Raw genomic sequence first — 24290 nt, 5'->3', positions numbered from 1 at the left:
TATCTACCTTATGTTTTTTTTTTCTCTAAATCTGCAAATACATCATTGTTTCTTAAGCTTCTTGGACTGAATGGGAATTTTAGTTTAAAATGTTTTCGAATAATATATAATTTCCCAGTATCGGGATTTTTGAAATATGGCAAATAACGACTCAAACAACAATTTAAACTTGTTTTTTTTTTTTCTTTTTTAAAGCGGTGTATGCACATCGGAAGGAACCAGTCAAGGAAATTTCAAATGGGCAGCAGCGGCAGCGAAAGCAAGCCAGAGAGGGTGAAGAAAAGCCCCAAGAAAACGCTCCCTCTCCTTTGTTATGCTGTTCGTAAAGCTGTTTCTTGATCCCTTTCCTTCCGATCTCCATGCTAGTCTTAAGGGGGCACAATAATTTTTTTTTTGGCTTCTCTCAATTATAATTATTGGAATTTAAAATTTAAACTTTCTGAATAAAAAGATTAGAGAAGAATTGGTTTATTCGAACTTGAACATCGAGCATTGAACATCCAATGTTTAAAACAATTTAGAATTTTCCAAATAATTTTCTGAATAGATTATATAATTTTGCTTCGATATATATAAGTTTAAAATTTCCCGGGAGTCTTGACCAAATTTCCCGGGAATCGAGAGGTCCAAAAATGGTCGATTTCCCGGGAATTCCCGCTCGTCACCCTCTAGTGGGAGATGAAAGTGTAGACATTCATTTCGTTAATTGTGGTTTGGTTGAGCGTTTTAGCAGAATGCATTACTATGAATACTAAGAGACGAGTTGTTCCTTTTAATTCCGCTATATATTTTTAATATCGGAATTAAAAGGAACAACTCGTCTCTTTGTATTCATAATTCGTTAATGTATTTAATGCGAGTATTAAATACATTAAGGTATTTGTCGCGCCCCTCGCTTCCAATCCTGTTTGCAACCGTTTCTTCCCGTTCGTGTCTAGTCAAGACACCAATCTCAAGGGCTATTTTACTTTGCAGAGACATAAACCATTTTTAATGGGTTTCGCCTGGTAGGTATGCAGTAAGCAAAGCAAGCTACCCTAAATGCTGGGACCATTTTCAGCCGCACTTCAATTTTTTTTTCATTGTGGTTGTTGCATACTGATTGCATACCCTATAGGCGTAATCTGAAAACGCCATAATTTATACAGCTGTCATCGCGTATTGAAATGGTAGTAGTGAAACGTTTCATGCCTGACATTTTTCCAATACATCGCGCCAGCTGTATAAATTATGGCGTTTTCAGATTACGCCTGAAGGGTATGCAATCAGCTGCACAATGAAAAAAAATTGAGTGCGGCTGAATATGGATACAGCATGGCTTGCTAGGATTGGACCAGGATGTCGGAATAAGAATTAATTGTCATATTCATGAAACTATGAATCAGCCTTCCAACTTTATTTACAGCTTATTCAAACCGTTTTACAGTCGCTTGCGAACGTGGTTCATTCCATTCCGAATTCCTCGTTCCCTTCCGCAACCACTAACCAAATATGCCTAAAGGGTGCCCATAAGGTCGATTCACTGTTCCGCCGGCTTGCTCGCTCCACTGCCGTGCGTCGCGCTCTCCTCCACACTTCCCATCTGCTGCCACTGCTCAACCGTCGCCGCGCCAGCTGCTCCACCACTCGACTCCGATTCTTTCCGGTCCGCAGCGGAGGCCGCCGACAGACTGTTGTAGATTTGCATCGCCTGGCCGACCATCGCGGTCACGTCGGACGCGTTCGCCGGCACGATCAGCGTGTTGTTTTTCTTGGCCAGATTCTCAAATGCATTAACGTACTTTTCCGCCACGGTCAGCGAAGCGGCGTCCCGGCCCGAGGTGGACAGCAGCGATTCGGCCACCATCTTAAGTCCCTTGGCCCGGGCGTCGGCAACGGCTAGCAGCGCAGCGGCCTCACCATTGGCGCGGTTGATTTCCTCCTGCTTCTGGGCTTCCGAAGCGAGAATTCGAGATTGTCGTTTGCCCTCGGCGACGTTGATGTCCGCAGCCCGGACACCTTCCGACTCCAGGATGGCCGCTCGTTTGCGCCGTTCCGCCTCGACTTGCATCTGCATCGCTTCGTGGACACGGCTTGGCAGTTTGATGTCACGGATCTCGTACCGAAGGCAGGTAATTCCCCACGCCTCCGAAGCCTTGTTGATCGACTCCACAATGCTGTAATTCAACGATTCTCGCTCCCGAAAGACCTTATCCAGCGACATCTTTCCCAACTCGCTTCGCATCGTCGTCTGTGCCAGCTGCGTGATGGCAAACTCCGGATCCTCCACGCCGTACGAGGCCAGGTAAGGATTCAAGATGCGCAGATAAAGCACACCATCGATGCTGAGCGTTACGTTGTCCGACGTAATGGCCGATTGCTTCGGAACGTCGATGGCGATTTCCTTCAGACTTTGCACGTACTTTACGCGGTCCACTATGGGCAACAGCACGTTCAGTCCGGGCTCCAGAATCCGATGAAACTTTCCCATTCGCTCCACGACCCAGGCCTCCTGCTGCGGAACGAACATGACGATCGTGTTGATCGGAGTGGATTTGTACCGGACTTGGGCAGCTTGTATAGCAGCATTGTTAGAATTTAAGAGCTAAAAAATTAATCAGAGATTAATTAACATTGACAACGAAACAACAAAAAATCTTACCATGGAACCATGACCGGGGAATCCGGCCGCGGCAACTCCCCGAGATAATCGAGCTAGTCTGGCTGTTGCACGAATCATGTTTTAAGTGGGTTATTGTCTCCGAACTTATTTCATTCGAAGGACGTACGTTGTCGGCCGGAAGCGTTTAATGCTGGAAGGTAGAAGCGGTTAGTATTCTATTACACTTAGTTGTAGAAATTTTAAGTAAGAGTTGTGTAAACTCGGCAATCTCGGAGTTATCGAATGCAAAATATGACAGTTGAAAGTTGCGTGTGAGATTTTAGACATTTCTCTTTGAGACGTTTGGTCCAGTGCGAAAAATATGGCGTGGCGAAACAAAAGGGGCTTTCCGAATATTTCCCGGAATGTCAGTTCCCGGAAAATAATACAAAGAAATGAAAATTTCTCAAAATTTGGTTCAGTTCGTTTTTAATTTATTTTTTTCCGAAACGGAATGCGACGTTTCTTCGCGAGGTGCTTGTTAGCAAGTTGTTGGTCCCCTCGGAACGAGGTGTCAAGTAGGACCTTTTCTGTCAAGAAGGGCCGCGGGGTTAATTTAAAAAAAATGATTTAAAAATCCATTTAAGATCCTTTGAGGTTGTACAAAATGTCATAGTCGAGGTCATAGTACTTAGAAAAATAAGCTTTATCGTTGTGAACAATAATATCGCAAATTTAAGCATTATTTTAGAACCCAATTTTATTTTTGCATTAAGGCCGCTGCAAATATTTTTCGTTTATGTAATTGTAATTTTATATTCAAAATATTTTTGATTTTCTAATTATTTTTTTTAAATTATTGAATTCTAGAAATTTTGATATTTTTTTAATTAAAATTTTTGAATGTTTTGATTTGTTATGTTATTTATTTTTTTTTATGTTGAATTTCAAGATTTTCAATTTTTGAAATTTTTAAAAAGTTCTTTTTTAAATGCATTTTTTTAACTATTCGATTGTAGAATTTTGATTTTTGCTCAAATACATTGTTTTGCATGAACTTTTTTGATTTCCTAATCTAAAAATTTAAATCTAAAAAAAATTGGACCAATGATTTTTAGAAATTTTGAATTTTGAAAATTTATTTATGGTTTTTTTATAGTTTCGAATAATATTTTTTTGAGATTTTAAAATTTTTGAATTGTGAAAATAAAAAAAATTGATGGTTGAAGAATTTAACAATTTTAAATTAATATTAAAAAAAAAACTTTTTTTATATTTTTTTATTGTTGAATTCCTGAATCTTTTATTTAGAATTTAATTTATTTGAACCTTGAAAATTTCTAATTCTTTAATTTGTTGAACTTTTAAATTGTAATACAGTCATCCCACATATTCGGAACACCCACAAATTCGGAACACTTTAGTGGTAATTTGTCAATAGAATGCAAAATGCAACTTTTCTGCCGACCCTGCTATTTTTAGGGCCATTATTTGGACATTCTCTCGCTATTTCACTAGTAAAAGTAATACTTTTTAAACAAAAACTGCATTCCAAGACTATTTTATCCAGAGCACCAAAACACTGCCTCCAAATTGTCTGTTCCATAATTGTGGGATGTTATTGTGCCTCCCACAATTGTGGAACACCTGAATTTAACTGATATTTTCACAAAAAAAGTTATCAGACCATTCATAAAACATTACTAAGCATAAGTTTTATTGGTTTCGGAGTGCAAAGTCATTATTTTGTAAAAAATATGTACTCCTGTAGAGAAAAAAAAAGTTTGTTTACATCGTAAGAAAAAAGTGTTCCAAATTTGTGGATTTCAAGGGTTAATGTTTTTCTTTGAAAACGAGATATATAACGTAAAAATGTACAGCCGGTCTATGCATCAATCGAAAAATCGCAAGAAAAGCTTTCACATGAAGGTAAAAGCAAATCATTATATTTAATTATCGATTTTATATGATTTGTTGAACATTGGCCGATCTGTAAACTGTTCCGAATATGAGGGATGACTGTATATGATTTTCTTTAATTTTCAAATTTTAATTCGACCTCCTTTTTTTCGACCACTTTCCTCGCAACCCTGTCATACTTTTCCTCCGCATATTTTTCACACCGGGCCTCTTCTTCGCCGCCAAACGTCAAACTCTTGTAAACAAAACCACGTTTTCTTTCTCCGTTCGTCAACATGTCGCGCACGTCGTGCAGTGCCTAAGTGCATCCGCAAAAAATCGTGAAATTCCGCGTAAATTGTGCCCAGTTCCGTGCGAAAAAGTCCCGCAACGATGGCCATCGAAACGATCCACAAGGCCGGTGCGCTCAAGCAAACCAACAAGTCGCACAAACATGGCAAACACGCATCCAAGCGTGCCCTGGACCGCGTCGCAAAAGGTTTTTTGTTTGGACTTTTTTTTTTGTGAGTCGGAATTTTGTTTACGTTTTTTTTTTGTGTCTTGCAGGTAAGACGAACGTCAAGTCGGTGACGAAGCGGCCGAACCGGGAGCTGGGGCGGGAGGATCGGCGCCGGCAGGCGAACCAGATCCGCAAGAATAAGCGACAGGAAGCGATTGCGCTGAAGAGGGCGATTGGAGGGGCGACGACGGCACCGTTTTTGACGTGTGTGATTCCGTTGAACGGGAATGTGGACCCGAACTCGGCGTTTGCGATTATTGAGAGCTGCGACGAGGAGGCCACCGTGCAGAAGGTGTCGGAGCGGGTGCGGTACATGAAGTGAGTTTTTGGAGGTTGAAATGTTTGAACAATTAAAAACTAACAAATCTTTATTTTTTGTAGCGTCCCCCGATTCCGTCAACGGTTCTCGTTCCTCTGCCCGGAGACGGGACACGGTCGCGAGTTGAGCGTGCTGGATTCGCTGAAGGTTTGCGACTCGACGATTTTGTTGCTTTCGGCGACCGAAGCCGGAGGCGAGGACGTGATTGACCGGGCCGGAGCCAAGCTGCTGAACATGGCGCTCAGTCAGGGTCTGCCAACGCCGATGGTCTGTCTGATGGATCTGGAGTCGATTGCGCCGAAGAAGCGCGGCCAGGTGAAGAACGATGTCCAGAAGGCCATCGCGAGCGTCCTGCCGGATGAGAAGATTATGACGTTGGACTCGAAGACGGACGGGTTGAATCTGTTGAGGCGCGTCGGAGGTCAGAAGAGAAAGATTCTGCACAATAAGGCGAATCGGCCGCATCTGTTTGGCGAGAAGTTGGAGTTTGTTCCGGAAATGGGCGAGGAATGCGTTGGAACGCTGAAGGTTACCGGCTTCTTGCGTGGAGTTCCGCTGTCGGTCAACCAGCTGGTGCACATTCCGGGGCTGGGCGATTTTCAAATGTCGGAAATTTACGCGCCGGAAGATCCGTACAAAATGCGCAAGAACGATGAGGAGATGTCATCCGGGGAGATGAAGCTGCTGGCTAAGGCCGATCCGGCGAAGCAGACAAGCTTGCAGAAGGAGAACATTCCGGATGCGATGGATGCGGAGCAGACGTGGCCAACGGAGGAGGAAATCGAAGCTTCAAAGAGCGAGAACAAGAAGAAGCTGATCAAGCGGATTCCGAAGGGCATGAGCGAGTACCAGGCGGCGTGGATTCCGGATATTGAGGAAGTGGACGGAGAGGATAATAGCGACGAAGACGACGACGACGAGGACGACGAAGAAGAGGGCGAAGATGATTACATGTCGTGCGCTTCGGATTCCGAGAGCAAAATCGGAGACAAATCCGACGAAGAAGATGAGGAAGAGTACGACGAAGTCAGCGTTTCGGACGGCCCGGTTTCGGCGTCCAAGTACGACAAGGACATGGACATGGAAGAGGAGCGGCGCTCGCTGGCAAAGCTTCAAGCTGCCAAGGACGACGAAATCTTCCCGGACGAGATCGACACACCAGCGAACATCCCAGCCCAGGAGCGTTTCCGCAAGTATCGCGGGTTGGAATCGTTCCGCACGTCCCCCTGGGACGTCAAGGAAAATCTACCTCTGGATTACGCCCGTATCTACCAGTTCAAAAGCTTCGATCGCACCAAGAGGCGAATCATCAAGGAAGCCCAAGAAGTCGATGACGGAGTCATGCCCGGTTGGTACATCGAAATTCACGTGAAGAACGTTCCCCAGGCCGCCTGGAACGCCCACTGCTCGACCGGAACCGGCGAAACCCTCGTCCTGTACGGCCTCCTCCCCTACGAGCACCAAATGTCCGTGATGAACGTGTGCCTCAAGCGCACCCCCAACTCCACCATCCCACTCAAGTCGAAGGAACGCCTGATCGTCCAGTGCGGCTTCCGCCGGTTTATCGTCAACCCCATCTTCAGCCAGCACACCAACGGCGACAAGCACAAGTACGAGCGCTTCTTCCGACCCGGAATGACCGTCGTAGCGACCTTCTTCGCCCCGATCCAATTCCCCCCAGCCCCCGTCGTCTGCTTCCGCGAAAACCCCGACACCTCCCTCGGCATGGTCGCCTCCGGCAGCGTCATCCACTGCAACCCGGACCGCGTCGTCCTCAAGCGAGCCGTCCTCAGCGGCCACCCGTTCAAAATCCACCGCAAGTCGGCCGTCATCCGGTACATGTTCTTCAACCCGGACGACATCGAGTACTTCAAACCGTGCAAGCTGCGCACCAAGCTGGGTCGCCTAGGACACATCAAGGAATCGCTCGGAACGCACGGCCACATGAAGTGCATCTTTGACGCGCAGCTCAAGTCGCACGACACGGTCATGCTGTATCTGTACAAGCGAGTTTTCCCCAAGTGGACGTACGAGGACTGCGTTGTGTCGTGTCCGTACGAAACCTGTCCGAAGGCCGGCACGAGTGGAGCGGTGGCGGTGAAGGAGGACGAGGAGATGCAGGAGTAGAGAGGTAGGTGATTGATCTACTTTATTCTTTGGGCGGAATTGATTGTTGATTGCAAATTTATAATATAAACAGTGTATTGAACACCAACTTGAAGACGTTTGCCGTGGGTAGAGTTTGAAGGAAATTGTCCCTTGTAATTAGACGCGTCAAGTGCGCAAATTGCGTGGCTATGCCGCGTGGATCCTCTGTTGGCTCTTGGTGAGCTGCCCATGAAGTACCTCATTGACTAATGTACTAATTTTCTGATACGCGATAAGTATCGGCAAGCCGGGAGCAAAGTTTTGAATGCGTGTTTCGGAGATTTTTGGATGTCTGCTATCCCACCGGTCATCGCACTCGTCGAAGTCGTCGAAACCCGCGGTGGTCATCGATGGCCGAGAATTGGTGGGAAGCACTTGGCGTTCTGCAGGTGGCGGTGAGAGCACGCCAGGATCAATATTAGTTTGGTTGGCACCTGTCTCAATTTTCAGAGCTTTAGCACATGTTTCCTTCTTCTTCTCACCAAGCTTCTCCACAATGTTATCAGCTGGGTTCGTTTTCGAAATATATCGCTCCATGTTTGCGACAAAATTACAAATATGCATCAATAGCGCGTTGTTACTGTCCAATTTCTCCACGATCTTATCCGTGTCCACAAGAGGCAGCTGGATATACTTGTATGTCCCAGTAGGGTGTAATATGGTTGTATGGAAAAAAATAAAGTTGTCCAAATTTAGCGAGCACAACCATTTTTCAATGCCATTTGGGGTCCAAAACAACTCCCCAAAGTTTGGGAACGATTGGTTTAGTCCTCACTTTGCGCAAAGCGATTCAATTTTCCATATAAATTTGTATGGGAAAAACAATTTTTTTGGATTTTGATATTTATAAAATCCACGTTTCACGCTGTACTAAAACCGGATACATATTCTGATGCTCTGGAATGTGCGCTATAACTTTCCCGAAGAGAGTATGGTGCTAACTTGCTCCTATAAAAAGATACAGCGAACTCAAAACTCGTCTAAAACGTGTTTTTTGATCGAAAATCACGTTTTAGACGAGTTTTGAGGACGCTGTATCTTCTTTCAGCGACAAGCTAGCACCATACTCTCTTCGGGAAAGTTGTAGAGCACCTTCCGGAGCATCCGAATATGAATCCGGTTTTAGTACAGCGTGAAACGTGGATTTTATAAATATCAAAATCCAAAAAAATGGTTTTTCCCATACAAATTTATATGGAAAATTGAATCGCTTTGCGCAAAGTGAGGACTAAACCAATCGTTCCCAAACTTTGGGGAGTTGTTTAGGACCCCAAAAGGAACTAAAATAATGCTGTGCTGGAAAATCGATTTTCATATTACACCCTAATGTCCCAGTTGGAGTCGTAATCTGTAAGTAAATTTGTGAAAAAAGTGTTATTTGCTATAGAAACAAAGATTTATGAAGCAAGCAGAAAATTGTGTAAGGGCAAGAGTAAGGAAAATCATTCCGGAAAGGCTCAGTTCCTCCTCCTCCTCGTACTGTGAGGACAGCCCCTGTTGTTCAATAGGAACGACCTGTAGAATGTCGGCAGTTGGAATGGTATGGCTCTTCTCCATCGGCACCGTATTAACAATGCTGCTGTGCGAATCTTTGAACTTTCACCCGTCGGAACAAGTTGTTCAGTAACGACCAGTCCCGGTCGGTGTAACCGATCCTTCAGATGCAATTCTTGCGACCGAAGCGTTTGTTGTTGACGGTGTTGCGGCCGGCAGGCTCGTCGATACCGGTATGCTTGTCACGGCCGAAGAGCCTAAGGTGAATCCGCCGGATTAGAATTTTTGGATTTTTGGTTTGCGCGACGGAAAATATGGCGTACTTCACGACACAAATATCAAAACAGAACTATGTAGTATTAAAGCTTCGGATGCGAATGTTTCACGGGTGGCCAGAGCAATTTAATAAGATTACAAGTTTTAACAATGATTCATAGGATATTTCTAAGGTTTGGAGAAGTTCAACTGTGATTGTAAGCATTAGTTTGCGTTATTTAAATTTGTCTGTTTTATTTTGAATTGAATTTCCCATCGTTTATAAAAACCAACGACTTCATCCACTCAAAATTTAAAATTACAATCGAAATATTCAGCAAAAACTACCACTTTTTGCAAATCACCTAGCATCGTAGCCCGTATGGCACGTCGTCGAGTACTTGAAATTGAGATATCGTAATGTGCTCACTATTAACCAGTTTTTATTCAACCAAAACAATTATTTCAACAACATTTACAACTTGCTCTCCACCACGTCCTCATCCTTGGTCCAATACCTGGCCAAAAAATCCGTCACCAGCGGCGCAACCCGCTCCGGATTGGTCAAATGCACGTGGTGTCTTCCCTCAACTTGGTGCAGCTCAAAGTATGCATTCCCTTCCCGCAACACCTGCACCGCCTCATCGTAATACTTTTTCTCCTCAAAGTAGGGCGATCGTGTGGCCTTTACGAACATAAACGGCATCTTGAGTCGCGTCGCAAATTCCATAATAAGTTCGTGCGAAAAGGGATGACCCGCGTGGTGCTTAAGCCGACTGTCCCGCGTGAAGAAGTACTTTTCCGGATATTTCGCGCTCTTCCGAATGTTCCGATGGAGCAGGTACGGGCAGGTTTCCTTGCTGATCGATTGGAACGTGCCCTCGTGCAACCGCTCGATCATCTCTTCGTACGTGTAGGCCGGCGGCTCGGACTTTTGCTGGTTGCGCGCGTCCGCGATCATAAACTGTGGGAACGAATCGGCCAACCGTGCGATCATGAACTCCACCGGAAGCACTTGTGGCTTGAGCGAGTCCAGCGAAATAATAAGATCGACCTTGTCGGGGAAGATCGCTGCGAATACAAAGTGCAACACCGCTCCCATCGAGTGACTCATAAAAGAGACCTTCTTCCAGCCGTACTCGGTCATGATCGCCAGCAGCAGGTTGATCGAGCTGATGGTCTGGTAGGTTAGGCCGTCCGGAATGCGCGAAGAGTACCCGTGGCCGGGGAAGTCAATCGCCAGGAAGCTAACGTTCTTCGGAAGCAACGGGATCAACGTATCGAACGTTCCGGCGTTGTCCTGCCAGCCGTGCAGACACAGGATTGGCCGCACGTTCCGGGGGCCCCACCACTTGCCGGCGATGTGACCGATCGGCAGTTTGATCCGAACATCCTGGACCTGGAATGAAGCGTTTTGTTTTAAAATTCTTAGTCACACTAAATGAAGAAGTGTGTTTACTTACGCCATGTTGACGATCGTGTTCTTCCACCAGGTTGATCAGGGAACTGGTCGTGGGATCGTCACTCATGGTTTGAACTAGCTAAGCAACGGAACTGGACTGTTTTCGTGGGGTGAGTTTGCAAAACATGACCGAAGAAGAGATTGCTTATCGATGGGGGCACTTATCAGTTTACTAGCGCGCTAGAATAAGGTTGTAAATTACAGCTGATGGTGGTGTGTTATATAAATTTCCCAATTTACTTCGTAGTGCAAAATAATAGCAATCAAGTTTTTGGAAACTATAATAAACCGGTAATGAATGGAAATAGAGAAAAGAAACCATGATTAAATTACGTGTTGCGTAAAAAAAACGAAAGATTGATCGATTACAATGCGCGCCCATTTTGTGTGGTAAGTAAAACTACACTCGTTTGCGTTTCTGCGCCAGTTAGTTTGGCGTTTTTTGCTCAACAAGATGTCGCATCTTCTATATTCTCTCTTGCTTTGATTTTACGCTTTACGTTCTGCCACACACTGACGTTCTCTTGTTGTCTTCTTCTACTTGTTCTGTTGTGTTTTTTCTTCAACACGAGCACGATGGAGCCCCCGGCACGAGACGGGGATTGTTGATCGAAGGGAAAAAGCGCGGCGCGAAAAGCGTGGGTTTTGGTGGTGGTGAAGGGATTTGTAGTTCTGCTCTGAGTGGATGCAAAGGCACGCACGAGGAGGCGCGCGCCCGGATTTGTCACTTTTGTAAACATGTATAAATTATTCTCTTTATATTCATTGTTGTAGCTCTGGACACACACTCCTGCCTTCCATATTCTGCTAGGTTGTTTTGTTGTTGTTGAATTGTAAGAAGGGTGTTACAATAAAGAATGATTTACAACTTGTCCAGGTATTGTGACAGATCCGGGATGCCTTCCTTCATGCCCTTACGCTTGCGGATGTCCTGCACGATGACGTACGGCTTGGTGCCGGGCTCGGCTGGGTCTCCGGGGAAGATCTGCCAGTGATCGAACACGCACTGCGGGAACGCCTGTCCGCCGGTGTTGGATCTGTGAGCAAGAAGGAGGTTGAGTTTAGTACGCGATTGACAAAAATCTTACAAAGTAACGCCGCAAAATGAATTTGTCTTGTAAGACAGGTATTGTAAATTCTAAGGAAGGAAGAAAAAACAATGTTTTTCGAACAAATTTTACTCTGGCAAACTTAAATTGACCAGCGATCATCGAGCAGCTCGCCGGATAGATAGGAAAATTTGCCACCCCAAAAGTCTCATCCAACCAAAACCATTGAACTCACCTCAGATCGGCGGTGAAGCCGAACGACTCGTTGACGGGCAGGTAGGCCTTCACGACGAACATGGGCGTACCGGCGACCTGGGCCTCCTCGAAGACGTGGCCACGGCGACGATTGAGCACACCGTAGATACCGCCGACGGCGACCTCCGGGCACTGGATCTCGCACAGGTACACGGGCTCCATGATGCGCGGAGCGGCCGTGATGTACGACGCGTACAGGACGCGACGCGCGGTCGGAATGATCTGGCCACCACCGCGATGGATGGCGTCAGCGTGCAGCGTCACGTCGTAGATGTTGAAGCGGACAGCTGTGTTTGAAAGAGAAAACCCAGATTAGTGACTTGTTTTGAACAAGTGAGTCAACCAGATCGTTGCTCCCTAAGAAACGTCAGACCTGTTGAGCTTGAAATTTGTTTATCCATCAAATTTGTTTTTCGTGGAACAAAGAAGATCATCATAAAGATTTCAAACCCTCCCACCGACACAGTCCCAAACTCACCGCGCATGTTCTCCTCAGCCAGCACACCTTCCTTCGAGGCCCACTGGAAGCCAGCGACGACCGAGTCCTTGATTTCGTTCAGGTACTGCACACCCTTGGTGCAGTCGACGACGATGTTCGGGCCGGTTCCGTCCGGGCCGAAGCACCAGATCTTACGCGCCTCAGTCACGTCGTAGTCGTACTTCTCGGCCAGGTAACGGGCACGCACCTTGAAGTCGTCACGCGAGTTCACGTCACCGTTGTCAATGTCCTCGGCGAGTCCATCGGGCATCGGGACGGCCTTCATGAACAGACGGTTGTGCTTGTTCGGCGACTTGGACAGACACATCTGGTCGGACTCGTCCGAGACGGTCTCACGGTACGACACGACGGGGTCGGACTTCTTCAGCGGGATACAGGCGTGGTCCTCCTCCAGATCCTTCAGACAGATTTCCAGATGCAACTCACCGGCACCGGCAATGATGTGCTCGCCGGACTCCTCGATGATACACTGCACCATAGGATCGGACTTGGCCAGACGCTTCAGACCTTCGACCAGCTTGGGCAGATCGGCCGGGTTCTTGGGCTCGACGGCGACGCGCACCACAGGCGACACGGAGAACTTCATCACCTTCATGTTGTGGGCATCCTTGAAGGTCGAGATGGTACCGGTCTTGACCAGGAACTGATCGACACCGACCAGACCGCAAATGTTACCGCACGGCACATCCTCGATGGCCTCGACGTAACGGCCCATCATCAGAATGGTACGCTGGATCGACTTCTCGTACAGATCCTCACGCTTGCCGGGGGTGTAGTTCGGTCCCATGATACGGGCCTTCTGGCCAGTGGCGACCTTTCCGGAGAACACACGTCCGAAGGCGTAGAAACGGCCCTTGTCGGTGGTCGGCACCATCTTGGACACGTACATCATGAGCGGACCCTCCGGGTCGCAGTTCTTGACGGCAACGGCGGCCTCATCGTCATGCGGTCCCTCGTACAACATCTCCATACGGTACTTCTGGGCAACCACCGGCGACGGCAGATGGATGGCAATCATCTGAAGCAGAGCTTCTCCGGCCGGCAGCCAGGTACGCATCACAACCTTCAGCAGGTTCTTGCCGTCCTTGTCCTTGTCCTCGTGCTTCAGCACCACCTTCAACTTCTCCAGCAGCTTCGGGATCTCGTCAGCCTTGTAGCCCATGATGGCGTCGAACACCTTGTAGATCGGGTCCAGCACGTACATCACGAACGAACGCTTGTTGTCGTCATCCTTGACCTTGGCCCACTTCTTGGTCTTGGGGTTGAAGAAGTTCTCTCCCCACAGGCAATAATGGCGGCTTATACTAAGCTAGTATTGAAATAGCACCGTGAGGTGGTGAAACTTTGGATTTTCATTATTCGACTGAGTTATAAATTTGGAAATAGATTATATATTTTTTAAAGAAAAATCGAAATCTAAGCAAAACATTTTCTTTGTAAACTTTTTGATATGAAATATTTTTTTAAACGGAAAGCACTATTTGTTAAAAATTGAGTACCATTTTCAATTTATTGCCACTTTAATCTGAGTTTGAGAAAAAATATTAACTTTTCGAATTTTTACGCGCCAATCTCTGAAAAAAAATAAAGTGTTGAGAAAATTTCCCATTAATTCGTCCAAGAAACATTGGAAACTGGGTGATGATTGATGAATAAAGAGAATGCGTAACGTGATTTTCGAATGATCCCACTTTGTTTACATCTACAAAGTAACAGGCTGTTCAAGCACAAGCATGACTTTTTTTTTACTGGTAAATGAGCTGCTTTAAAATAATTTTATTTTGTCTAGTTTTTGACTTTTTTTCTGAAAAATGGTCGCGTTTTGATCGGTTGGAAGTGTTTTTTTTTTACGGGTGACGAAGAACTGCGGCAAGAGTGTCATTCTGCGATGTCGCAGATAAATTCCCTGGCTGATTTTGGAATCCTGCAGCTCTTCCTGGTCCAGCGAAAAAACATCACTAATTCTAGCGAAGCTGATCCAACAAACAGAGAAGATTTTCACTAAACCAGGTTTGCAAACGGAATCAAACAAAAAAGACAACTTCGGATGGATATACCCACATCGACTCCATAAACAACTTCCATTCAAAATTATTAAAAATTACGATCTTGCCTTCAACATTTATAAGATTTCTTGACTCCAACTCCAGATCCTCAAAGCCACATATTTTCATTCCAGCAAAAAAAATTAATGATCGAAAACAATACTCTCTTCTTTTGGCGAACATTAAATTGGTTCCACTTTGACAGTTCAAAATTGAGGCCGTTTTGCGAACCACTATTCAGCACCCAGATTGGAAATAGTTTTTCCAGCCACTAAAAATAATGAAAATAATAGGGGAACAGCATCTAATTCCAGCGTGCCTCTAATGTTGGCAGGTCAGAACTTTGACATTCAATTAAAGCTAATTAAAAGCGTTTTCAACTGAAATCGAGTGATAAATAGCTCAATAAGAAGTGAGCAAGCAAGTTTCTATAAAAAGTTTTGCAATATTAGTTGTTTAAATAGTGCAAATCAGCAAATTGGATGGAGTTAGGAACGAGAGCTTAACCTGCCAAACATACGAGAATTTACCCTAGTACGTTCGTTTCAAGAGCCGTCGGTGTCAGTTTTGGTTCAATCGAACGTAATTTCTGATATACAGTGTAAACTAACAGGACAGCATTTTGATTAAAAATGGATGGTTGTATTGAAATTTTTTTCCCTTATCAAAAAATTTGTCCTAATAGTCAAAAAACCATCAAAAATATAACCTATATCAAATAAAATTTACAAATTACGGGTTGCCGTCTTTTTTTAAACTTTGCCGAGGAACATAATCTAGGGAAAACTTCAATTTAACATGAAAAAATATTCGATGACAGGATAACATATTGTTATCTAACAAAAATGCCTAAGTATAATTCATGAAAATCACATCCAGTATCAAGCTCAACAATTATTTGTTTATTTTGAGCTATTTTTATACTATTTCAAACAATATGTTTGGCAAAGGTGCATTATTTAGCATGAGGAACAGTATTGCTAAACATTTTAGTATTATTTATTAGTATACTTATTAAAACAGTGGGGTGGCCGTCTTACCCCGCCTGGCCGACTTACCCCCAGCTCCCCTATTCAATGTTAAGAATTGATAACTCTGATACCGTAGAAAAAATATGTTTAATCAAGGCATATTTAATATGAGCTGGAATTTTAATATTACGTTCTTTCCAAATGTCGGTCTTGATATAAAAAAGAAATAAATTGTTTGATTTGCGAAAAGATTAGAAAATTCAATGTGTCCAAAATCGGACCAGTTTAACAGATATCGGCGTTACAAAATTAAAACTGTTTTTTTTAAAGAAATCATTATTTTTTCAAAAATGTTCAACTTAGCGCCCAAATTAGGTTTTTAAAATCTAATCTAATCAAAAGGACTAATTATATGTAGTCTTATGACAAACAAACTCGAACCTTTTCGCGTTTGACAGTTTGCCAAACACGCAAACAAAGCTAAATGTAGAAGTCTGACGTTTCTGAAAATAAATGCAGGCAAACAAACAAATCAAGCAAACTGCCAAAAAGTGCGAGTTTGTTTGTTTGTCATAGTCTAATACCTCCTTAACAATAGAGCAACTAATCTGTCGCAACCGAGGTCGCGCCATTGCTTTAGACGACATTGAAACATCACAAACGTTAAAGCGGCCAGGCCTACTGTGTAAAGTTTACCGAAGAGATGATTCGTAGAAGTATAGGTTGAATTTGAGCACGGAGTGTTCAAACCACGACACAATTCTGAATTTACAGGGTAGGATGAGGCGTGGGGATACATTACAATAATAGTTTTGAGCACCATGCTAAGAAGTTTTTTAATGTAAAAAAATGTAGTTGTAGTATTTTTGTGAAAAAATAATTTAACCAATTCACGGTCTAAGATGTTTCTCACTAAAAAACTTTGCATGTATGTATTAGTTTCAACGTTTATGAGCTCCAGCTGTATTGAGCTCGTCAAACTTGGTCTGTTTGCGAATCTCGAGAAAACAAGAGTGCCTTCGGATATGAACTAACAATCACCCGCAATTCCTAGCACCCATTTCGGAGATTATCCCTCCCCAACTCTTTATTGACGCTCTCTACAGCTTACTGACTACCTTATCCATGTGCTTAATCCAATACATTTTCAAAAAGTCCGTCACGACCGGCGCCACCTTCTCCGGGTGCGTCAAATGAATGTGGTGCGACGACTTTATGTACTCCACGTGAAACTGCGGGTTGTTCTTGCGGAGAATCTTCACCACCGCTTTGAATCCCTCCCACGAGCCCGGATAGGGCGAATCGATGGCCTTTATCACCAACTGGGGCGCCCTAACCTGCTTGGCCAGCTCAAAGTTGACCTCGTCCGACCAGCCGGGAACGTTGTTGTACTTGATTTTGTTGTCCCGATTGAAGTAATACTTGCCGGGGTACTTTTTGGACGGTTTAATGTTCCGCTGCAGCAGATACGGACACACTTCACGCGTTACGGACTGGAACGTTCCCTCGAGCATCTTGTCGATCATTTCTTCGTACGTGTACGCTGGAGGTTCGCTGTTTTCGCGATTCCGAGCGTCCGCTTCGATAAACTTGGTGATGGCCGGTGCCGCGTATTTGACGAACCGTCCCGCATAGTGCGTTTGCGGCTTGAGTGCGTCGATTCCGATCAGGAACTCGACCTTGTCGGGGAACATGGCGGCGAACATGAACGCGATGATTGCGCCCATCGAATGTCCCATGAGGGCCACCTTGTCCCAGTTGTACTCTTGCATTACGTACAGAACCACAACCAACGAGTCCATCTGGTGGTAGGCCATACCGTCTGGAATGCGGGATGAGAGCCCATGGCCGGGGAAGTCAATCGCCAGGAAGCTGACATCTTCCGGGAGGAGAGGAATCAACCGGTCGAACGTTCCACAATTATCCAGCCAGCCGTGGAGACACAGAATCGGCTTGATGTTTTTGGGACCGAACCACTTGCCGGCAATCTTCCCGTACGGGATGCTGATCTCAACTTCCGTCACCTAAAACAAGATAGGTAGCTTGTGAGCTGGAAGCTGCTACTTGACGGGAGCAATTCCTCACTTACATTGTGCTTTTTATCGTACAGCTCGATGAACTTAATCATCGGATGGGGATCGGCCGAAGTGCGCAGTTCATCTTCCGACGACGATGACAAAGGGATATTCTCCGTGCTGGCTGACATTGTGACACCACTTTTAATTGCTGCAGCAGCAGGTGCGCTAATCTCGTCTCGATAGAGTCGTCGTCGTCAAGTGGCTTCCAGCCTGACAGCCCAACTTTATACACTGAAAGAAACACACATAGCAATCTCAAGTGTTCCACACGTGAATCTGCCCCATACGACATTGCATGTGAATGTCATGTGCAAATCACTTCAAGAATTCTCATCCGCGACACGGTAAATTCAATAGCAAAACACGTTAACTTCACGTGACGACGCACATAAATTTGCAATGCTTTTCTCATAAATATTTAATGTGTTTGTAGTTAAAATCGTATAGTTTTCCAAAAGTTTTGAGGAATGTAAAACAATTAGATAGTTTTTATTTTTTTATATAAATTTATTTCACGGTTTACACCTCGGTTTACACGGTTTTATTGCAATCAAGTTTTGTTTATATATAAAAAAACACACACTTTTTTCACACATTTCACATCACTTTCATTCTACCTACACTGAAAATATGCCACACTTTTTATTCAAGTGCCCAAACACTTGATCTGGCCACATCGTAGATCTAATTGGTTTGTGTTTCAACATCAATCCAAACCACTATCAAATGCAAGTGTTTGGGCGGTTGACTTTTTGGTATTTTTTAACATGTTATTTTCATTCGGGTGGCTCAAGCTTTTCATTTTTTTTTTGCTCATGAATTTGTCCCACCGTCTTGAACTATTCAAAATGATGATCAAAACACTTGAAAATGATCTTAAGATCTACCCAAAACAGGCACTATTCAAAGTCAACGTGATTATCCACATGAATTTAATGTGTTTCACTGATTGATTTTTGCGCGACTTTCATCGAAGGCTAGAAGCGAGGCAAGAACCACCAAGAACCAATAGCACAAAAAACTCTCCCGTTTTTAACTGGCTGGCCGGCGCAGTGGTAGCGTGCACGACTAGCAAGCGAGAACCTGTAAATCGCTTGTACGTACTTTTATTTTTCAACACCATTTAAAATTCAAGTGTTTGGTTATTGACATTATTTCATGGCCAATCACCAAAATTTCAAGTGTTTTGCGATTGATATTTGAGTGCTCTGTACAGCAGGGCCAGATCATGTGTAGAACACTTCGTTGAGCTGTGTAAGTTTTGCTCAGTGTATACTAATCGAGAACCTGCCGGTACGGAGAATCACAACGGTCAGGTAACGGATTTTAGCTGGTATTTCTCGAACCGACAGCTGGCGGATCCGTATGTCCATGATAAATCTCGAGAAGCACCGACACCGCATACAGTCTTTTGTACTGACTAACAGCTTCTGATCAGGAGCAGATTCCGAAGACAACCTCTGGCAGAAATCTGATCTTCTGAAAAAAAAAATAATAAAACGCGTAAATTTCAAACAGGTTTTTATATTCTTGATTTTACCTACCACAAGTTCAAAATATTAAAAGTTACCCAAAGAAAATTTGATTGCTATAGCTAAACGATTAGATAACAAATTTTCATTGGCTAAACGATCAGCAACGCAAATTTTTCACCACCGTCGTCCGTGGCCATCTTACTAATGGAGATTTTTTTAAATACGCAATTCAAAATCAAAACATTCCAATCTAACGTGTTTTTCTCTTCAAAATTAAAGGAAATGCCGAATGGGGCAAATCGATGTGAAATTCAATTAAATCTGAAGTGAACTTCATGCGAAATAAGAATGGAAGGTTTCTCGCTAACGATCAGCTGTTATTAATCTATTTTCACATCCATTCGAAATGTAGAACATGTGAATGTTAATGGAAAAGCACGTGAAATAATCGTGTTTATTTTTGGAGACTCTCACGTGAAAAAACACTTGAGATTGCTATGTTGGTTTCTTTCAGTGTACTAAACTAAATCTCCAGACACACTGAAAGAAACACACATAGCAATCTCAAGTGTTCCACACGTGAATCTGCCCCATACGACATTGCATGTGAATGTCATGTGCAAATCACTTCAAGAATTCTCATCCGCGACACGGTAAATTCAATAGCAAAACACGTTAACTTCACGTGACGACGCACATAAATTTGCAATGCTTTTCTCATAAATATTTAATGTGTTTGTAGTTAAAATCGTATAGTTTTCCAAAAGTTTTGAGGAATGTAAAACAATTAGATAGTTTTTATTTTTTTATATAAATTTATTTCACGGTTTACACCTCGGTTTACACGGTTTTATTGCAATCAAGTTTTGTTTATATATAAAAAAACACACACTTTTTTCACACATTTCACATCACTTTCATTCTACCTACACTGAAAATATGCCACACTTTTTATTCAAGTGCCCAAACACTTGATCTGGCCACATCGTAGATCTAATTGGTTTGTGTTTCAACATCAATCCAAACCACTATCAAATGCAAGTGTTTGGGCGGTTGACTTTTTGGTATTTTTTAACATGTTATTTTCATTCGGGTGGCTCAAGCTTTTCATTTTTTTTTTGCTCATGAATTTGTCCCACCGTCTTGAACTATTCAAAATGATGATCAAAACACTTGAAAATGATCTTAAGATCTACCCAAAACAGGCACTATTCAAAGTCAACGTGATTATCCACATGAATTTAATGTGTTTCACTGATTGATTTTTGCGCGACTTTCATCGAAGGCTAGAAGCGAGGCAAGAACCACCAAGAACCAATAGCACAAAAAACTCTCCCGTTTTTAACTGGCTGGCCGGCGCAGTGGTAGCGTGCACGACTAGCAAGCGAGAACCTGTAAATCGCTTGTACGTACTTTTATTTTTCAACACCATTTAAAATTCAAGTGTTTGGTTATTGACATTATTTCATGGCCAATCACCAAAATTTCAAGTGTTTTGCGATTGATATTTGAGTGCTCTGTACAGCAGGGCCAGATCATGTGTAGAACACTTCGTTGAGCTGTGTAAGTTTTGCTCAGTGTATACTAATCGAGAACCTGCCGGTACGGAGAATCACAACGGTCAGGTAACGGATTTTAGCTGGTATTTCTCGAACCGACAGCTGGCGGATCCGTATGTCCATGATAAATCTCGAGAAGCACCGACACCGCATACAGTCTTTTGTACTGACTAACAGCTTCTGATCAGGAGCAGATTCCGAAGACAACCTCTGGCAGAAATCTGATCTTCTGAAAAAAAAAATAATAAAACGCGTAAATTTCAAACAGGTTTTTATATTCTTGATTTTACCTACCACAAGTTCAAAATATTAAAAGTTACCCAAAGAAAATTTGATTGCTATAGCTAAACGATTAGATAACAAATTTTCATTGGCTAAACGATCAGCAACGCAAATTTTTCACCACCGTCGTCCGTGGCCATCTTACTAATGGAGATTTTTTTAAATACGCAATTCAAAATCAAAACATTCCAATCTAACGTGTTTTTCTCTTCAAAATTAAAGGAAATGCCGAATGGGGCAAATCGATGTGAAATTCAATTAAATCTGAAGTGAACTTCATGCGAAATAAGAATGGAAGGTTTCTCGCTAACGATCAGCTGTTATTAATCTATTTTCACATCCATTCGAAATGTAGAACATGTGAATGTTAATGGAAAAGCACGTGAAATAATCGTGTTTATTTTTGGAGACTCTCACGTGAAAAAACACTTGAGATTGCTATGTTGGTTTCTTTCAGTGCATTCGCAGACGACTAGCGGTAATTCGCAGCTGTGTGCGAGAAAGTGAGTGCGGCGTCCTGAACGAATACAGTGAGGTAGTTCAGTGTGGGTGAGAGGTTTTTGCGAGAAATATGAAAGGGGGCGAATGAATCGGATTTCGGCTCGTTTCTTGAATTGATTCTTTAATCATTCAAGAATTCTTATGACTTTCTTTATTAAATCGCATTTAACGAACAACGAAAGAATCAACTAATGACAGTTCAAAATAGATTACATCTCTGCGCTGTCAATGAAACCACCAGTGACAGTGTCAGTTGTTGATTTCAGGGAGTCAGGCAAGCAAGCCATAGAGTTATCTAAGCCCGCGCTCACGCACACTTGCACACCATTTGTTTTGCTGGTCGGTACAAAATTTAACCTCAATCTTTTTCGTGTACGTATACGCAATACATGCGCACGTAGATAACTCTATGACCGACTAGTTGGTTTTTTCAAGTTCTGTCAGTCTTTTGACTGTAATGTTTATCAACAGTCTTTTGGTGTAGCAAAACAACGCTATGCTCGTAACTTTACCACATTGTCCGGGATCACCAGCTGACCAATACATCAGCAGAAAATCCGTTATCACCGGCGTCACCACTTCCGGCTGGTTCAGATGAACGTGATGAGTTCCTTTCAGATACTCAACCTGAAACGACGCATTCTCCTCGCCAAGTACCTTCACAACCGTGTTGAACGCAGCCCGTGATCCCGGATCTCGCGATTCCGTAGCTTGGATCACCAGCTGAGGAACGCGGATTCGCTTGAGCAACGTAACCGTCGCTTCGTCGGTCCAACCCGGAATTTGATCGTACTTTAGCATTCTGGCATAGTTGAAGTAGTACTTTTCCGGGTACTTTTTGGACCTTGAAATGTTCCTCTGCAGCAGGTACGGACAGTACTTCCGGGATACCGACTGGTAAGATCCTTTGTGCAGTGCTTCAACCATTTCTTCGTACGTGTACAGCGGAGGTTCGGAATTCCTACGCTCATCCGAATTCACCTGCAAAATCTTAACCGCCATGCTTCCGGCATACTTGAGGAACCTCCCCGGACTATACCTAACCGGTCTAAAGTTGTCCAGCCCGATCACCAGCTCGACCTTTTCGGGAAACAATCCCGCGTAGGTGAACGCTACGGATGCGCCCATCGAGTGCCCCATGAGGGCCACCCGGTCCCAACCGTACTCGTTCATCACGTACTGGATCACCATAACTCGATCGATCTGATGGTAAGCCATGCCGTCGGGTATGCGGCACGAGTGACCGTGTCCGGGGAAGTCGATTGCGAGGAAACTCAGCTCTTTTGGAAGAAGAGGAATCAACCTATCGAAGGTTCCACAGTTGTCTAACCAGCCGTGGAGGCACAGAATCGGTTTGACGTCCCGGGGACCAAACCATTTGCCGGCGATCTTTCCGTACGGGATGTTGATCTCGACTTCGATGGCCTGAAACAGTTGAATTCTTTACACTAACTGTTTTGGAAATACTCCAATACTTACATTGCATTCATTGTTGTGAAGATCAACAAGTTTCATCATCGGATGCGGTTCCTCCATGTCTTATTCTCAAACTCCTGGTAACTGATCAAAGTTAAACCTCAAAATGAGTCGCTAGTATAAACTTATCTCGTGATTATTCTGGTGGTATTAGGTTTATATTACCTTCTCTCATTTTCGCACATTCATGTCTGAACTTAGGAATAGCAAGTCAGATACCGTTGAAATGGTGTTGTTATCAACACTGTACCGTAGGGTTAACTTGGGATAAGTTAGGCGTATTTCACAGAAATGGAAAAAAAAGAAATGAATCAAAATCGCAAAAATATTTTTCTGGCGTTCGCTCTGAGTTGTGGATTGCCTGCGTCTCTAATGAAGGTTCGGCTGGGGGGCATGATTATTAATTTGACGTGATTGAAGCAAGGGCGTCTATACGAAGTGTCTCGGCACATGGGGAGGGAAACGGGAAAACATTTTGTTCTATTCTGTTCCAAACTTATAAAAGATGATTGAATTGTTCACCTAGCGCTCACATGTATTTCAGGACCAAGTTGCCTGCGGGTATAAGATCATATATAAAGTACCATAAATGTCATAATGTATAAAACGTTTTTTAGCAATTTCGTCGTGAAACTACATACTTTTTCATTCATTCTCGATCGACGAAACGGCCTACTTTCCTTTACCAAATTCTAAGCAGAATCGAAATGGGTGCGGAAAAGTTTGAGCTTTCAGCACTTATTTCGAATTTTTTTTTCAATACTCTTTTGATTAGAATTCCATTGAAAGGGCGTTTTTCACGTTTTTCGGAATTGCAAAAAAAAATGTGTATGGAACTCGCTGCAAAAACTAGAGTTCTGAGACCTCATTTATGCAAATTTGTATATGTGATTGCCTTTTCACCCTCTACAACCTCGTTCTAAAATTTCGCCAAAATCCATATTGCAACCAATTTTCGATCTTTTAAAAGCACTCTTAAAATTTAAGAAAGTTTTAGGGTTGCATATAAGGCTGGTGCAAATATTTTTAAAAGTTTTTGTCACCCCCCCCCCCCTCCCCCTTCAAAATTGGGCCGAAAAATCAGGGGGCAAAAAAAATATTTTTACAATAAACTTCAAAATTTCAATGAAAATTCAAGTGCAACCAGCTGAAATCAAATTAAAATACATTCTCCTGCGTTTAAAATCATTTTTAGCATGTTTGGGTTTATTAAAAATTCTTAAGATTTTTTGAAAATTTTCGATGCAAAATCTTTTTTTTTCGATACAATTTTTGTTTTTGTCAGATCTTAGATTTTTTGAAAACTAATGATTGCAAAACAACTGAACTAGTGTAAAATGCATTTTAAAACACTTTTTTCATTGAAATGTGAAAATTATGGCTTGTTATTTAAATTTTTATATTTTTTTATTTTTTTGCCCC

At 43.3% G+C, this 24290-nt stretch overlaps 6 protein-coding genes across 6 annotated transcripts; 1 reads left to right on the top strand and 5 right to left on the bottom strand.

Moving 5' to 3' along the window:
• Positions 1 to 1365: 1365 nt before the first annotated feature.
• On the bottom strand, positions 1366 to 2908 carry LOC120423405 (stomatin-like protein 2, mitochondrial). Its single transcript, XM_039587206.2, has 2 exons — positions 2642 to 2908; positions 1366 to 2584 (listed from the first exon to the last, which is right to left on the bottom strand). Exons 1-2 carry the CDS (start codon positions 2717 to 2719, stop codon positions 1520 to 1522), a joined length of 1143 nt encoding a protein of 380 aa, XP_039443140.2. The 5' UTR covers positions 2720 to 2908; the 3' UTR covers positions 1366 to 1519.
• A 1842-nt stretch (positions 2909 to 4750) lies between these two features.
• Positions 4751 to 7534, top strand: LOC120423397 (pre-rRNA-processing protein TSR1 homolog). Its single transcript, XM_039587190.2, has 3 exons — positions 4751 to 4979; positions 5048 to 5318; positions 5382 to 7534. Exons 1-3 carry the CDS (start codon positions 4874 to 4876, stop codon positions 7444 to 7446), a joined length of 2442 nt encoding a protein of 813 aa, XP_039443124.1. The 5' UTR covers positions 4751 to 4873; the 3' UTR covers positions 7447 to 7534.
• Positions 7535 to 9639: 2105 nt separating this feature from the next.
• On the bottom strand, positions 9640 to 11036 carry LOC120423387 (probable serine hydrolase). Its single transcript, XM_039587169.2, has 2 exons — positions 10680 to 11036; positions 9640 to 10615 (listed from the first exon to the last, which is right to left on the bottom strand). The coding sequence occupies exons 1-2, from the start codon at positions 10743 to 10745 to the stop codon at positions 9692 to 9694; spliced, it is 990 nt and encodes a 329-aa protein (XP_039443103.1). The 5' UTR covers positions 10746 to 11036; the 3' UTR covers positions 9640 to 9691.
• Positions 11037 to 11087: 51 nt separating this feature from the next.
• Positions 11088 to 14655, bottom strand: LOC120423414 (eukaryotic translation elongation factor 2-like). The gene is made up of 4 exons (XM_039587214.1): positions 14587 to 14655; positions 12461 to 13790; positions 11963 to 12269; positions 11088 to 11715 (listed from the first exon to the last, which is right to left on the bottom strand). The coding sequence occupies exons 1-4, from the start codon at positions 14653 to 14655 to the stop codon at positions 11541 to 11543; spliced, it is 1881 nt and encodes a 626-aa protein (XP_039443148.1). The 3' UTR covers positions 11088 to 11540.
• A 1889-nt stretch (positions 14656 to 16544) lies between these two features.
• On the bottom strand, positions 16545 to 17799 carry LOC120423396 (probable serine hydrolase). The gene is made up of 2 exons (XM_039587189.1): positions 17587 to 17799; positions 16545 to 17521 (listed from the first exon to the last, which is right to left on the bottom strand). Exons 1-2 carry the CDS (start codon positions 17701 to 17703, stop codon positions 16598 to 16600), a joined length of 1041 nt encoding a protein of 346 aa, XP_039443123.1. The 5' UTR covers positions 17704 to 17799; the 3' UTR covers positions 16545 to 16597.
• Positions 17800 to 21809: 4010 nt separating this feature from the next.
• On the bottom strand, positions 21810 to 23024 carry LOC120423413 (probable serine hydrolase). Its single transcript, XM_039587213.2, has 2 exons — positions 22872 to 23024; positions 21810 to 22817 (listed from the first exon to the last, which is right to left on the bottom strand). The coding sequence occupies exons 1-2, from the start codon at positions 22926 to 22928 to the stop codon at positions 21810 to 21812; spliced, it is 1065 nt and encodes a 354-aa protein (XP_039443147.1). The 5' UTR covers positions 22929 to 23024.
• Positions 23025 to 24290: the final 1266 nt, after the last annotated feature.

This window comes from Culex pipiens, chromosome 2 (assembly GCF_016801865.2).
Source record: "Culex pipiens pallens isolate TS chromosome 2, TS_CPP_V2, whole genome shotgun sequence".
Classification (NCBI taxonomy): domain Eukaryota; kingdom Metazoa; phylum Arthropoda; class Insecta; order Diptera; family Culicidae; genus Culex; species Culex pipiens.
The sequence above is the reverse complement of the archived record's forward strand: the minus strand, read 5'-3'. Positions and strand labels throughout refer to the sequence as shown.

Bases quoted from the DNA above. Each gene is read 5' to 3' on its own strand.
- LOC120423397 (XM_039587190.2), top strand. From the start codon at position 4,874: ATGGCCATCGAAACGATCCACAAGGCCGGTGCGCTCAAGCAAACCAAC. The intron at 4,980-5,047 runs GTTTTTTGTTTG...TGTGTCTTGCAG, and splicing joins CCTGGACCGCGTCGCAAAAG to GTAAGACGAACGTCAAGTCG. The intron at 5,319-5,381 runs GTGAGTTTTTGG...TATTTTTTGTAG, and splicing joins GAGCGGGTGCGGTACATGAA to CGTCCCCCGATTCCGTCAAC.
- LOC120423414 (XM_039587214.1), bottom strand. From the start codon at position 14,655: ATGAAAATATGTGGCTTTGAGGATCTGGAGTTGGAGTCAAGAAATCTT. The intron at 12,270-12,460 runs GTGAGTTTGGGA...TTTCAAACACAG, and splicing joins GGCTGAGGAGAACATGCGCG to CTGTCCGCTTCAACATCTAC. The intron at 11,716-11,962 runs GTGAGTTCAATG...TCTTGCTCACAG, and splicing joins GGCTTCACCGCCGATCTGAG to ATCCAACACCGGCGGACAGG.
- LOC120423413 (XM_039587213.2), bottom strand. From the start codon at position 22,928: ATGGAGGAACCGCATCCGATGATGAAACTTGTTGATCTTCACAACAAT. The intron at 22,818-22,871 runs GTAAGTATTGGA...CAACTGTTTCAG, and splicing joins TTCACAACAATGAATGCAAT to GCCATCGAAGTCGAGATCAA.
- LOC120423387 (XM_039587169.2), bottom strand. From the start codon at position 10,745: ATGAGTGACGATCCCACGACCAGTTCCCTGATCAACCTGGTGGAAGAA. The intron at 10,616-10,679 runs GTAAGTAAACAC...GCTTCATTCCAG, and splicing joins AACACGATCGTCAACATGGC to GTCCAGGATGTTCGGATCAA.
- LOC120423396 (XM_039587189.1), bottom strand. From the start codon at position 17,703: ATGTCAGCCAGCACGGAGAATATCCCTTTGTCATCGTCGTCGGAAGAT. The intron at 17,522-17,586 runs GTAAGTGAGGAA...ATCTTGTTTTAG, and splicing joins TGTACGATAAAAAGCACAAT to GTGACGGAAGTTGAGATCAG.
- LOC120423405 (XM_039587206.2), bottom strand. From the start codon at position 2,719: ATGATTCGTGCAACAGCCAGACTAGCTCGATTATCTCGGGGAGTTGCC. The intron at 2,585-2,641 runs GTAAGATTTTTT...TTAATTTTTTAG, and splicing joins TCCCCGGTCATGGTTCCATG to CTCTTAAATTCTAACAATGC.